Source organism: Globicephala melas, chromosome 7 (assembly GCF_963455315.2).
Source record: "Globicephala melas chromosome 7, mGloMel1.2, whole genome shotgun sequence".
Lineage (NCBI taxonomy): Eukaryota > Metazoa > Chordata > Mammalia > Artiodactyla > Delphinidae > Globicephala > Globicephala melas.
In genome coordinates, this window is record NC_083320.1 from 109,122,987 (window position 1) to 109,138,458 (window position 15,472).

At 41.6% G+C, this 15,472-nt stretch overlaps 1 protein-coding gene across 5 annotated transcripts in view; it reads right to left on the bottom strand.

Annotated features, from left to right (window-relative positions):
* The window catches only part of WDR33 (WD repeat domain 33), a 103,256-nt gene that overhangs the window by 9,694 nt on the left and 78,090 nt on the right, over positions 1–15,472 (bottom strand). For 2 of the 5 annotated variants that reach the window (XM_070046020.1, XM_030840388.2), the window contains exons 8-18: positions 11,136–11,262; positions 9,740–9,894; positions 9,568–9,646; positions 9,034–9,144; positions 8,576–8,670; positions 8,276–8,362; positions 7,905–8,044; positions 7,112–7,264; positions 5,392–6,477; positions 2,137–2,245; positions 475–582 (exon numbers count right to left, since the gene is read on the bottom strand). In XM_070046020.1, coding sequence (XP_069902121.1) covers positions 475–582; positions 2,137–2,245; positions 5,392–6,477; positions 7,112–7,264; positions 7,905–8,044; positions 8,276–8,362; positions 8,576–8,670; positions 9,034–9,144; positions 9,568–9,646; positions 9,740–9,894; positions 11,136–11,262 — 2,250 coding nt within the window. The remainder of the gene's footprint in view (positions 1–474; positions 583–2,136; positions 2,246–5,391; positions 6,478–7,111; positions 7,265–7,904; positions 8,045–8,275; positions 8,363–8,575; positions 8,671–9,033; positions 9,145–9,567; positions 9,647–9,739; positions 9,895–11,135; positions 11,263–15,472) is intronic. The other 3 variants (XM_070046022.1, XM_070046021.1, XM_030840390.2) reach the window with 2 other exon arrangements.

Genomic DNA, 15,472 nt, shown 5'->3' on the forward strand with positions numbered 1-15,472 from the left:
TCCTTACCCTTCTAACAGCCTTCCTCTCTCATTTTTACGCATTTCTCTTGGCCATTTCAATTCCTCCTCACCATTCAACATGTTTAAAATACTTGGAAATCTTAGTATAAAAATACACCATGAGAAGGACTCTCTCTTCTTTCAAGCTTTCTCTGTCCCCTCTACCTTCCCTTCTTTCCTTCCATTAAACCAGTCCTCTCCATGCTCAGGAAAGCGCCTTCGAAGTTGCCTTTTTGTTCAAATACCCCAGGCGTCTTTCCTCCTGGTAAACAGCCCCTCACTTCCCAGTGTGACCCTGCAGCTAATGGCTCCTCTGCCTTCATGTTGCTTGGACTTCGTGTGACCTCAGACACAGCAGACCTTTGACCTGAGGAAGCTGAACACATTCCATTCGAACTTACCTATGAATAATAATCCTCCCATTACCTCTATCTGCTTAAAAGTAACCTGGCTCCTCCAAAGAAAGAAACCCACCACTACAAATCAGAAGGGATGTGGCCCCCGGTGATGGGCGGTGGCGCTGGTTAATCCAGTGGGGGCCGGCAGGGCCACTTTCTCGGCTCTCCCTTCTCCCTTTGGTCCCTGGGAGGAGAAAGGAGGAAGAGAGAGACGGGGGTGTGGTGGGGGTGGGGGTGGTGAAGAGAAAAGGGGAAGAGCAAGGAGGAGAGGGAAGTAGGTGGAGACAGACACAAGGTGGGGGAGAGGGAGAGAGGCAGGCTCTCGGTTTGCTGATGGCTGTACCTTGTGGGAAACAGACTTCTTTTCTTAGGGTCCCCAAATCCAGAATTGGTTCTTGATGCTTTCTTTCTCTTTTTCCCTGTTGGCCACGGCTTCCATAGGATGAGACTAAAATAAACATTTTCCTAATTCCTTTATCTCTCCCTTTCTTTACCTCTAGTGACTCATGTAAATTCAGGACTAAGCTTTAAATTCCCAAAGTCCTAGGGCTGAAAATGCTGACAAGGACTTTTCTTAATCTAATCAAATGGGGGCAAGAAACCTAACATGTACCACAAGGTGCTGTGGGCTTAGCCAATTAAAAATTAAAAGGGGTCTAGTTCTTTGTAGTGACGTCTCCACAATGCTCACGATTCTCTGGCTTGTTCCCCCGTGAAAAGGCGCACTGAACGTACAACTCCATCCACCCGCACTCCCTCCCAGTCCCACCCTCTAACTCTCCACCCAGGAGCTGCCCACTCACCACAGTCCCGCTCCAGCTCTTCCTGCGCGTGTGAGAGCTGAACACCTCGCAAAGCAGGGACTGCGGCTCCTGCGTGTGCCCCCTTCCAACCCTTAGGGGTGACTCAACTTCCACAGAGCCTCACATCTCAACACTGACAATTCTCATCTCTGTGCTTTTCATATCATCGACAGCCTGAGGCACAACACACTGGTACATGGCTTTCTTCTTTTCAAAGGGTACAGAACAATGTAACCAGCTAAAGAATTCAGTATATGACACAATTTGAGGGGAGGAGGGGGTGATATTAAAAACACCGTCAGGGCTTCCCTGGTGGCGCAGTGGTTGAGAGTCCGCCTGCCGATGTGGGGTGCACGGGTTCATGCCCCGGTCCAGGAGGATCCCACATGCCGCGGAGCGGCTGGGCCCATGAGCCACGGCCGCTGAGCCTGCGCGTCCGGAGCCTGTGCTCCGCAATGGGAGAGGCTGCAGCAGTGAGAGGCCCGCGTAGCGCAAGAAAAAAAAATAAAATAAAAAAAAAACACCGTCAAAATCTCTGAATTCTTTATCCCATCAAAAATTTAAACTGAGCCAGTTCAGCTCCCTGGGATGCTAAAAACATACGCTTGCATTCAGTTAGCACAGGAACCACTCCCATTCCCAGGAGATGAGCAAGGCCGGCCTGTGGCCCAGGCCCTGCTCTTGGTGGTTGTCCAAGGGGTTTCACCGCCCACTTCTGGTAGTAAGCAGCTGTTTCCTCTGGGCAGAATTTGGGCTAACTAAAGCAAATCTACGAAAACAACATAAGACAAAGCTATTGCCTGAATTGACTACGCTCTTATTTTTCCTAGAGGTTCAAATGACCATTCTATCAATTACTTACCAGTAAAACTATTGTTAAGATTTACCCAAAGGAGATAGAATATAATCTCTTATTCAGCCAAGCAGATATTTACCTTTGTTAGGGCCAGGTCCTTGTCCAGGGTTAAGTGGGGGGATGCGACCTTGTGCTCCCTGCTGCCCTAGGCCTGGTATCAAGGGTGGGGGGCCTGCGTTCTGTCCTTCCTGAAAAGATGTTTTTAAAGCGGGGGTGTGAAATCAAAGGCTTGTGCTTCATGAACAGCAATTGTATCATAATGTGACAAGATAAAAACACTAGGTTACCCCAAAGCTTCCAGGAGTAAATATATACCTAGTGACATCATAGCAAAATTGTCATTAAATTGGGGGAAAGGAGATACTTCTCTGACCATAATAAAAGGAAACACTTGTATTTTAAACCTCCTGATAAGTTTTATTTAAAGCTAAATCTTTACTTGTAATGCCAAGCAAGAACCTCAGTGGAAAGTCAGAAATCGTAACATAAAACAACAACACTCTGCACACAGGCGGAACTTCTAGCAAAAGTAAAGGCTTGGAAACCCGCCAGGACAGGTAAACTCTGCTCTCGCATCCATGACCCCTTTCCAGCTATAGAAAATATCCATCCTCTCAAGAGGTTATGGCCAGGTTTAAAAGGCGGGGAGCAGGAGAGTAAGAAAGGGGTTCCTGATGAGCAAGGTGCTCACTCACTGCTTTCTCCTTTCACTCCCTAACCTCTACTGTCTAACTCCCCCGTGCTCAGCACCCACTACGCATTCCCAGCTACGTTACCCGGGACATGGGTTCGGGACATGGGTTCGTGGGTTCTTGCAGCTTCTGTCTGATGCAAACCTACTGCTCTGATCCTCTTAACCTCCTTGCTCTGCAACCCCAGCTTGTCCCCAGTCCTAATATTCTGTATTTTTATCTAGCCATGTCTAAATTCAGATTCCCCACACTGCCCAGTGACCTTGGATCTGGTCTCTTGACAAACAAATAATCAAATATATATCTAGTCATTCCTTCATATAAAAAATGCATTTAGTGACTGGACCTACCAAGAGAATAGCAGAGTTTCAAAACCATCAATAGCAAAAGTGCTTTCACATTCCAAACTAGCTACAAGAAAGAGCAGCGTTGATAGGACTCATTTATAGCACTGCAGTTAAATTGCCATCATTAACTCAATACCAGTAATTTCCATATTCCTTTGTTTCTTGTCCCTTTTATTCAAGGGCAGCTCTTATCAACATCTTTCATGCTATCACTGTAACACCTGAAGGCAATTCCATTAAATTTAACCAACTGGTTAAAACAACTGGTTTAAATAACTGACCTGGGGGACTTCCCTGGTGGCTCAGTGGTTAAGAATCCGCCTGCCAATGCAGGGAACACGGGTTCGAGCCGTGGTCTGCAAGGATCCCACATGCCGCGGAGCAGCTAAGCCCTCAACACAACTGCTAAGCCTGTGCTCTAGAGCCCGCGAGCCACAACTACTGAGCCCACGTGCCACAACTACTGAAGCCCATGCTCCTGGAGCCCGTGCTCCGCAACAAGAGAAGCCACCTCAATGAGAAGCCCGCACACCGCAACAAGGAGTAGCCCCCACTCGCTGCAGCTAGAGAAAGCCTGCACACAGCAACAAAGACCCAACACAGCCAAAAATAATAAATAAATAAATAAATAAATAAATAGCTGACCTGGTCAAAGTGAACAAAGTCAGACATCAGTGTAAGAAATATAAGCAAAAAAAAAGAAAAAGAAATACAAGCAAAGCTTTTTATCAGACTTCCGAGATGTGAAATGCCCTATAATATATTAATCCTCCATTCTCATGCCACCAATATTTCTATAGGTCAATTAAATTTTTAGAGCCACTTTGCTTTTCATGTGTAAAATCTTTTACTATATGATACAATAAAAACTTATTAAATTGTCCCCAACAGACCTGTCCTCTGGAATATGACATGTTTATATAATTTCAGTCACAAGGTGATAGCTAAAGTTCATTATGTTTTTATCCTCCAAAATGAAAACTGTTCATTCACTAACATAAGGTTAGGTAGGTAAATATTATAAACACACACAAATATACTCTGTATTAATAAAACATATATTACTTTTAAGTCTTAGGACAGTTCTGGAAGGTAAACCTAGATTTATTAAACATCCTAAACTCTGAAAGTGCCCAATAAGTTCTGGAAATAAACTCAAATGCCATCAGATTCTTCATTGGTATGACATTTTTAAGTTCTGGAAGATGTGCTGAAGAGGAACATATAATCTAGTTATTTTAATTCAGTTGAATCCAATGGTCACCTTCCCATTACAGACTCTCTGAGGTGTTGTGTGTTCTACACACAGCATCCACAGCAGGCCCTCTTCCACAGGAACTGAGTGCCTTGCAACACCAGCTCACTCAGTCACTCACTTCCTTTTGGTCCACGACTGACTTCAAGGACACAAACCCAGTTGTTCATACCCAAATAACGCTTTCAGACTATGAAATTCAGAAAAATGTAGACACCACAGAGCCAAACAGTGTTCAATCCACTCACGCCCATGCAGTCTTCTGTAATTCAGCCCAAGCAAACTGAACTCTCATCATACCACCTCTCAAGCACAGCTCAGAGAATGGGTAGAAAAACTTGGCTGACAATAACAGAATCCTCTAAAAAGGGCCAAGAAAATTTCTACAGAAATACTCCCTCCTGTAAACACTTTTATATGTGAGCTAAAAACAACAACTTGAACGGAACTTCATCCAAAGGGTCACCATTTGAAAATGCACAATTCTGGACTCAAGAGATCTCTAAAAGCATTCACTGAAATGAAAATAGTGAGATCACAGTCTACAGTATACTCATGAGTTAAACACCCCACACTATCTTAACAGTAGAGCCGGCAGGCAGATCGGCAGGCAGATAGGGGGTGGCTCAGCTGTCGGGCAAGCCCATGAAACACCAGCCTACAAAGGCAATAGCCCAGAAAATAGAGCAGGACAGGATCAGACCCACCCATGCTCCCTCCTCACCCTCCTCAGGGCCACAGCTCTTTTGGAGCCCTGGGACAATTATGAACTGTATTCAACAGGGACTGCATCATTTCTGGAAGAACCTCTATTCAGAAACATAGGTTGAGAAGTAAAGATTCATATTGCAATGTATTTGGTATCTACTTAATTACTCTTATTTCTTTCTTCAGCCATGATGCTATTCTCAAGCCATCATCACTACTTGAGAGACATCTATACCAGCTGTGACTGCCTTTCTCAGCATTTGGAAGTGCCACCTCAGTGCAGAGTGTATTTTCCCAAAGTGTAATGCCTACAAGTTGGAAAGAAAGAATACCTGGTTGAAGGGGGCCCGGGGCCCATCACCTAGCAGAGCTGTTTTCTGCTGCTGGAATGGTATTGGCCCTTGAGATGGATGTGGCCCTCTTGCCGGGTTCTGCTGTCCCTGAGGTCCAGGGGGCCCTTGCATGCCACCCTGGGGTGGAGGTCCCAAAGAGCCCTGGGGCGGCCCCTGCTGACCTTGTGAGCCTGGAGGCCCTCGCAATTCCTGGGGAGGGCCCATCATTGATCCTTGGGGTGGAGGCCCCTGCATGCCTCGCATCTCCTGAGGACCTCGCATCTCCTGAGGGCCATGTCCCAGCAGTCCACTTGGAGGATGAGGTCCTCTCATCTCTTGAGGCGGGTGGCCCAGCATCATCCCTTGGGGAGCAGGACCCTGGTTCTCTCGGGGGCCTGGAGGACCCTGCATTCCTCTTGGATTCAATCCCATCAGAGGTCCCTGAGACACAGGACCTTGGATCCCTTGAGACCCTGGCCCACCTTGCATCCCATGAGGATGAGGAGGTCCTTGCATTCCTCTGGGACCAGGTGGTCCCTGCATACCTTGAGTACCAGGTCCCTGAGGGCCCAAGTGACCCTGGGGACCAGGTGGGCCTTGGGGGCCTATGTGACCTTGTGGGCCAGGTGGGCCCTGAGGACCCATATGACCTTGAGGACCAGAAGTGCCCTGTGGTCCAGGTGGTCCTTGAGGTCCCAAAGGGCCATGAGGTCCAGGATGCCTTTGCATTCCTTGGGGCCCATGCATGTCCTGAGGCCTCGGCAACCCCTGGGGTGGGCCCTGGGGCCCTTGTGGTCCCATGAATCCTTGTGGCCCCCCACCTCCCTGATGCAGTGGAGGACCCTGTGGTCCCATTTGTCCCTGGGGTCCAGGGGGCCTAAACTGTCCCTGTGGACCTGGAGGCCCCATTTGAGCCATGTTCATTGGCATCTGCTGAGATGGATGAGGCTGTTGAAAACCTTGAGGAATCTGAGACATTGGACCTTGTCCTGGAAAGGGCTGGGGTCCCAGGAGAGGGGTGCCGGATGAAGGAGGAGGCTGAATTTGCTCAGCCTGTTTCTGTGCAAGTCTTTCAATTTTAAGTTGCTGGAAAGAAAGGAAGAAAAAGCATCCTGATAAAAATGCCAGAGCCCTTAAAGATGACAATATTGCTATCACTTATTTCATTAGGGGAGCCTCAAAACAAACATAAGGTACTGAGTGGCCTCTAGAGTCCATATGATATTCAGATGTTCTGAAGGTACTCAGGCTTCCAGACTCTAGAATGCTTCTTTTTAGGTGCTGGGAAACAGCAGTCAGGACTATTTATATCCATCTTGATCAGGGAAAGCCCAACAATTTACTAGTGTTTTACCATTCTTGGTAGCTGCCAAAGGTAGGGAAAATAAGAACAAACCACCTGTTCTAGAGCTGACAGAAAGAAATTTTTTATCCGTGGATAAGTAAATGAATCCAAATTAAAACTATGTTGGTTTATCCTGTCTATTAAAAAACGTATATTCAACTTAGGTCTACTTGCTGCTTGACTGATCTGGTTTTAAAAGTCTAAGAAACACGATTCTTTTAGAAACTAGCTTCCTAATGCAGCAATAAGAAATGATATTGCTCATCAGACCCATCTGAGAGTCCATTCCCTTCTCCTTAAGAGCATATCAATAAACAAAACGTTAATCACTACTTTCTTAGATCATCTCGAATCCCCCAGAAGAGCGTCACACACCTCCAGAAGCTGTGGGTTAGTATACTGCAATGTGGCCATCTCTTGTTCGATTTCTGCTTGTGTTTTTTTCTTCTCTTCCAATTTAATGTCTTCTTTTCTGTCATTCAGTACCTCGTTTGGGGCAGGAATTGGGACTTTATTTTGCATCCAAGCCTTGGGAAAGAAGAGAATATTAAAGTATACTCTAAGTGTGTAAATCATAATGACAGAATGAGAAAGCCATTCTATAATGTCAGTGGCTCATTCCAACCTGGTGAATACAAGTCGGCTCAGCTGGTAAACTATCTTTATTTCTAATACTAATTCTTAGTGACACAGGAATGGAGTCAGGCAAGCACATCACTAGGTAGAAATTGTTGTTGATAAAAGCTGCAAGATCTCACATGTTATTAAGATGCAACACCTGCCTGCCTCTTCAAAAGGACACGTGCACTCTGTGTTGAGGGAACAAAGTGGAAGACAGACAAAATATGTTGAAGAGGGTCAACATACTCTCCCTGCTCCATGTCTCTTTTTTCCTGCTTCTGATAGCTTGGAATGATAACAAGGAGGTGAGAATAAAAGAAGACCTAGAGAAGATTCATGACAAACTCAGGACTAACTGCAAAGCAACACATGGGAACTATGTCTAATAATGCCTGAAATATGTGAAGAATGCTCAAAAAATGTCTGTAGTACAGAAATACCTTCAACAGATGAGATAATCCAAGAGAAACCTACTTCTGCACTTCAGTTAGACTTACCAAGCGGAGTCTCCCACCAAGTGGGCAGGGGTGCACTTCTAGTTACTCACCTGCTGAAACTGAGCAGGAATAGGTTTTGCATAAGGAACTTTCTTCTGAGGTACTTTTTTCTGATCCTTTTGCATCACCTCCTCCATTCCCCAATCTAAACCTGGAATTGTCATTTCAATTTCGTTTGATTCATCTTTCCCTGAAACCATAAAGAGAAGTAGTTAGCCAAGGAAATAAAAGAAAGTGGTCACTTCATCAATGAACACATTTTCGGAAGAACAGATTCTAAATATCATGCAGTTTACATCACTTTTATCAACATTTCTCAATATACATCATTTTGGCATTTTCAACATAATTTAATATCATGATTATAAGAAATAGGTAAAATTACAGAAAAAGTAAAATTTATAGGTACAACTTCTCTTACCCATCTGTTCTTGTTCCATAGCTAATTTTAGTTGTTCTGGTATTCCCATCCCTGGAATTACTGCCAGGCTATTAGGTTCAAGGTCATCTATACATAGGAATACAGCCAGTGTCAATAGAGATTTTATAAATGTATCAGGCCAATAAAATTAACACTTTATAAAAATGAAAATTATTGCTGGCGATTTATAAATCCATGAACTATAAAACTAAAATTCATTTTGCAAAATCTTCTTAACACCTAACACTTTTATAACAGAATATCAGATTTCAAAGACAGATAAACATGCAAGAACCTCACCGTATTCCACTCCATCTTCAGACATTCCAGGCAACAGGTTTAGATTGTATCGATCTCGCATTTTATCACCTGGTCGGTTTCGGGTCCAAAATTTGCTGTCAAAATAAAAGTATTTGGAGGGGGGAGGAGAGGAGCACGGTTTCAGTGTATTTCTGGGCACTTAACAATACTTAGCAGTCCTCTGGCAAAAACAACAAAGTTTTACAATGCCTTATTCTAAACATTTTTAATGTAGAAAGACACTTTTTAAATTAGAAGGCAAAACAAAATTCAAATAAGAAAGTCATATTCAATACCCAATCTCCTTGTAATACACATATTTATAAACCACTACCAACATGTCCTTAAGAGTAAGTTAGAAAACAAATTAATACATTCCTATATGAGTAAGATATACATTTATCTCCTGCTGCTCCATAAATACAGTAATTCCTTGTTATTTTTGACATAAAGCTTACCTAGTATGGTCATTTGAACCTGAGCAGAGAATATGTCCAAGAGGATGCCAAGCCAGACTCCAAATCATTCCTTCATGGGCCATCTCCATCCCACCCACTTCTTTCTCTACCCTGTAATGGCACCACAGAAAGTAGTCTTTTTCACAAAAGTTACCCAACCCCTCCCCCACCAAGAAAGACATTTTCTTTTAGCGCAACACAAAGCTACCAAAGTCAGTTACTTTAAATCTGGTCAATTCCACATGTTTCAGAGGTACTGATTTGTCATCAGGAATACAGTCTTTTATCCAGAGTACCTCAGAGGGGAAATGCTTCAGAAATGACCTCACCACAAGAAACAAGGAAGTTGGTCTTACTCTCCCTTCAAGACTTCCATAGCCAAAAAGAGAGATGCTAAGTTTTCTGTTCCAAACTGGGTTTACAGATACAGGACATATGAACACTCAGAAAAAATACAAAACACTATCATTTTTTTCATGTTCAGGTGCTCTCTTCATAAAATTTACAACTTTTTACATAGTAAGTGCCACATACCCAACATGCCAGAATAACAAAGAGCCATCAGACCCTCCACTGGCAAAAAGTCCTTCATGAACAGGGTGCCAGGCCACAGCTGTAAACAAAAACACGGAGAAGGACAAAACTATTAGGATCTCAGAACACTACAGGTAATAGTCAAAATGAGAAGCATATCATAGCCGCCGACCTGTAGCTTCTTTCTTATGACCTCGGAAGACTTGAAGCTCTTCTTTCAGGTTTCGGATGTCGAAAAGTTTACAGAGGTGGTCACGTGATGCTGTGAGTAGCCAGTTACCATTGAGATTTAATTTCACTTCCATTACTGTGTTTTTATGGGCATGACTACAAACAAAGTACCAAGAAAATAATCTGTCAGAATTCAAAACAAGTATAAATCAATATAATGACCATTTTTCTTGAAAAGCACATGGCAGTCAAGATGGCAAGAACTTTGGCCTAGAAGTAATAAAGCATGTAACATTATAGGACCATGGTTAAAAGTACACGTGAAAGAAATAGGTCAAAGACAGAAAGAAATTATGTCCATTATCTAAGCACAGCTTTCACTAACTAGTTAAAATAGGAGAACTTCAACTGGATAGAAAAGTTTATCTGTGAAGCAGGGGAAGCACTTGAACACATAAATTAATATTCGATAAAGCTCATTCAATTTTAAAAATTCAATGAAGCTTCTCTCATTAAGTCAAAGCAATTTTAAAAAGGACACAAGATAGTTTGAGGGTTAATTTGAACTAAAGACTCTGCAACCGCTGAGGCCTGCACAATGCACATCTCCAAGGAGCACCATTCACAAGGCGTCCTATTTGGTTGTGGCCACTGGAGCTGTGCAACAAGGCAGCCTTGCTCCAGCCAGCTCACTCTGGGTATGGCTCAATTCCCAATCAGAGGGACCAGGATACAGCTGCTTAGTCAAAAGAACGTTAACAACATATTCACAGAACTGTGAATGTTTACTGATAATTCAAAGAGAAAATTTTTTATGATGTGGCTGCATCGTAACTAAATACCTCAGATAAAAACTGAGAACTGATTCAAATATGAAGGGAAAATTTCTCTATAAGTAGATGTAGTGAGATGGAGAAAGCTGGGCTGTGTCTAACAAATGGCACACATGTCGGGACTTCCCTGGTGGTACAGTGGTTATGACTCCGCGCTTCCAATGCAGAGGGCGTGGGTTCGATCCCTGGTTGGGGAATATGATCCCACATGCCGTGCAGCCATAAGTTTAAAAAAAAATGGCACACACATCAATTCCATACAAAATGTATTATGATGAGGAAACAGTAAAGCTAGAAGAGTAGCAATAACCACCTCCTCCCCACCCCCGTGACGCCCAAATTAAATTTAGATGTATGTGGCAGAACAAAAATCAAGCCTTATTTTATTAGGAATTTAGAGAGAAATCATATTTAATAAATAAGAAGGCTCTAGGTGTAAGTCCATCTGTTGTCTACACTACTTTTTCAGGAATATATGAGAGGGAAAAAAAGCTAAAAGGTAAAGAATACAGGCAGCTTTGCTCCCCTTGGTTTAGGGACCAAGGTGGGGTTCCTATCACTTACAGTGTTGCAAGACTCTGCCCAGTCTTGGGATCCCAGAACTTGATTGGCTGTTGACTATCTTTACTTCCTGAAACAACTAACCCTTTTGTTGGATGCCAGTCTACACACTTCACATCAGCACCGTGCCCTGTCGGAAACAAGTTAAGATAAAAACCTAATCAGCATAGATATTTCAAACAGGACTCCATTCTAAGTTAAACCAAAATAGAGAAACCTATTAAATGTTTTGATCCTAGTACTCAGTCATCTTAAACTTTTAAAACAAACTCTCTTTGGCCTTTGTGTCTGGAAGACTTTTGGGTACAGCAACCTCTCCTCCTATGCCACAATGCACAGGGACCATTCCTCTTCTGGAACTAAGCTCACCTTCTCACGTACTTGCTGGTAGGCCGGTCAAGATTTTTGGAAGCCCCTGTAAAGCTGTGCAAACTTTTCATGATCTTCTATGTATTGTCCTAATTATTAGAAACAATGCTTGTCATTCACTTTAGCTTTCCTGCTTTGAAGTAGTCCCTATAGATCAAAAGTCCTAAATTCAGATTCAGACACCACCACTTTCTAGATGTGACAGTACGAAAAGTATTCCATCTTTCTGATCCCATTTACTGAAACGCAGAATGGGAAAAATAATCCCTGCTTCATTCACACATATGTCAGATGAGATGCCAATAAAAGTTAGTCTATCGAGTGCTCACTATATGATAGGCAGTGTATCGAGCACCTCTTTAAATCCTCTCAAAACCCTGAGAAAAGCTAGTCAACAGTAACAGGAGCTGGAATCTGAACCCTGTCTGTAGGAATAGAGATAGTTCTCTTAACCACTGTGCTAGAGCATGAGGTTGCTTCAAAAACGCAACAGATTAACCGTTACTAAAAATTACGAAAGTGAAAACCAGAATTTACAAAACTGAAAAAAATGAGCATGATTTTTGAAAACTTGTTGCTGTACAAAAAGAGCCTCAAGAGTATTTTATATAGCAAATGCACTAAGAAGCAGGTGAAGGGGAAGGTAAACAGCATTTGAAACGGCTCCTTCTCTAACCAGGCTCAAATCCAGCTTCTATGGAGTATGAGGTGGGAAGCAGGAAGGATACAGAAGAATAGAAAAATAGGGAAGTAGGGAAGAAGGAAGAGATGGTTCTAGAGGCGCTGGAGAGTGAATGTGCACCATGCAGAAGGGAAATTCGCATCTCACGTAGGCAAGGACTTATCTAAAGCTCATCCCAGGGCTGGCGCTCGGGAGATACCAACTCTCTGGAGGAGCTTGGCAACGTGTATTAAAAGTTCGGAAAAAGTACGTATCCTGCAACCCGCTAAACTCCACGTCTCAGAATTGATCATCAGGATACAATGGGTGTCCAAAAAGATTGGCATATAATGATGTTGACCGACATAGTTTATTTTTAAATGCTCCTGAATAGGAAATATACTACAGAATAAATTTCAGCATGGCACATGTGCTCAATGGAATATGATGCACCTATTATAAATGATTCTATAGATAATTTAATGGCATGATTAAAATGTTCATGATACTAAGTTTATTAAAAAAAACAAACACCAGTGTGTATAGCATTCCTGATGCCATCACTGTAGAAGGCAAACAAATTAATAACGAGTGACTGTGTGTGCATATCTATATAGAGAAAAAAGGCAGGAAGTCTAGACACCAAGCTGTTATAATACTAAGCTGGATAGGACTTTTAAGGTGATTCTTATTTCTGTGTCTTCTGTTTTTATATTTCCTACAATAAAAATATATTATTTTGTAACTAGGATCTGAAGGTGGGAAAGGGGAAAGAGGTCTCGTTGTTGCCTTAATTTTTTATTAAGAACTGAGGATGGAAAAGTTGGACAGAAATATAATTCAGTCCCCCAGCCCCTTGCTTGCCTTAAGAACTTTTAATGTTATTAACAATTTTATCCTTAAAAGATATGGCCAGGGAATTTTAAAACTTTATGGGCCACTATCACCTGAAATTAAATATTATGTATAGATACGTATGTATTTTTACCAAATTTGAGTACAAAGTGTGTGAGAAAGTATTTTTAAAATGTGATGCACTATGCAAAAATGTTCGTATTCTTAGCTGCCACCTCTACCCTCACCTTCTCTGGGACACTTTTATTACATAAAGAAAGTTGAGTTTAGTTTAAAGAAGTATATGCAAAAACAAGAAAACTATCAACCCATAAGAAAAGAACAACAAAATGTATTTTAGCTGCTTCACTTTTGTTTTCGGAAGTTTTCTAAAATATTTCAGTAGAATTCAAACAAGTGAAAAATCCCATCCATCCCTTTCTGTTAAATGAATTTACCCATATCCATATATATCACTAATATACATCAAACTGATTGGAACTGATTCGTGGATGTTATTTTATTGGTCACTGTCCCTAATAATAAAAATAATACTACTAGCAAACACATATACTCCTTATGTATGGTACTATTCTAAGCAAAGAATGTATACTGGGTCATCATTTTACATGATTACAAAGCACAGATAGGTTAAAAAAGTTGCCCACGATTATACAGATGATGTGTGGCAGAGCAGACACCTGAATGCAGGGAACCGGCCCCCGAGCCACTGCTCTTAATGCCTATTCTATACTGCCTGATTACGTGTGAAAGGTTACTTTGAGAGTTACAGAAGGAAAACAAAAATATGTACCTTCCTATTTGCTTCTCTATGCATAAAGACTCACCAAAGGGCGGTACATTGCAGACAGGGTACTGAAATAGAAGGGGGACTATTCAAGCCTTTACATTATTTTACTTTTGAAAAATGTACATGTATTATCTACTTTAAAAAAATTAAATACAAATAAAATAATCTAAGAAAATATGTACAAAAAAGTATGTGCAGGTTGCTAACATTTGTGGCTTAAAAAGAGACACACACACACATACACAGAGCACACACATACATTTGCTTAAAAATGCATAAAATAGGGCTTCCCTGGTGGCGCAGTGGTTGAGAGTCCACCTGCCGATGCAGGGGACGTGGGTTCGTGCCCCGGTCTGGGAAGATCCCACATGCCGTGGAGCGGCTGGGCCCGTGAGCCACGGCCACTGAGCCTGCGCATCTGGAGCCTGTGCTCCGCAGCGGGACAGGCCACAACAGTCAGAGGCCCACGTACCGCAAAAAAAAAAAAAAAACTGCATAGAATATGTCTGAAAGAATATGAAAGAATCTGATAATACTGACTGCTACCAAGAAGGGGAATTGGTACCCTTGTACCCTGGGAACAAGGGTAAGGAGAGTTCACTGTATATTATTTGGTAATTTTAAAATATTGAAACACATGAAATGATCTATTGAGAAAAATATACAATTAAAAAATTTTATTTACTAGATAACAGATTGATTACCTGTATGAAATCTTTACAAGCAGCATGTCATTTTCATAATTTTTCATGAAAAAGAATAAATAGATTAAGCTGGCATAGAAGCAAATTGATATGCAACTGCTTCCTTCTCCAGGGAAAAAAGTTACTGAATTCCCAATGAAGTGACAAAAACTATTTCAAATGATAAAATTCTACCCTCTCATGTCAATATGATACACTTAGATCCAGAAGAATCTGACTGATAGAAATCTATCCTAAGAAAATAATTTTCAAGGATTTTTAAAAACTCTTATTTTTAAAATATGGTATTTGAAGCCTTGTTCATAAGTTTAAAAGTATAAAAAATTTTAGAAGTGGAATGACTAAATGAACTGTGCCACAGTCCCAAAACAAAAGAAACATACAACTACTACAATGAAGATTCTGGGAACAAAGAAAAACATGCTCATGAAATAAAGGGAACTTTTACAAGCAAACAACACAGGCACAACCTGTGCATATGCTATGAGAATGACTATAAAAATGTACACATATATTTGCAAAAATGTAGATACAAATAAGCAGGAAATGAAAAACGTATTGGGATTGTGAGAAAAAAGGTAAAATTTTTCTATCCACATTTCCTCTAATGTTATACTGTGGTTTTAACCATAAATAACATGGGTTAGATTTTTGTGTGTGTGTGAACTTTTTGATATGTTTTTAAAATGAGAAAAAAAATGCAAGTTACTTAGCTAGGTAATGTCTTATCCATCAAATTAGCAAAAATTAATTTTGGTGACACCCAGTGTAGTAAGTTACAGACGCTCTTATGCATAACTGGTTGGAAAGTAAATCAGTACGACTTTGCAGGGAGGCTTTTGGCCCTATCAAAATGTTAAATGCTCACCACCTTTAATTCTGTAATCCCTCTGCTAGGAATTTACCCTATGTTTGTAGCTGTAAAAGCACACCAAGATTTATATACAAAGGTATTTATTAC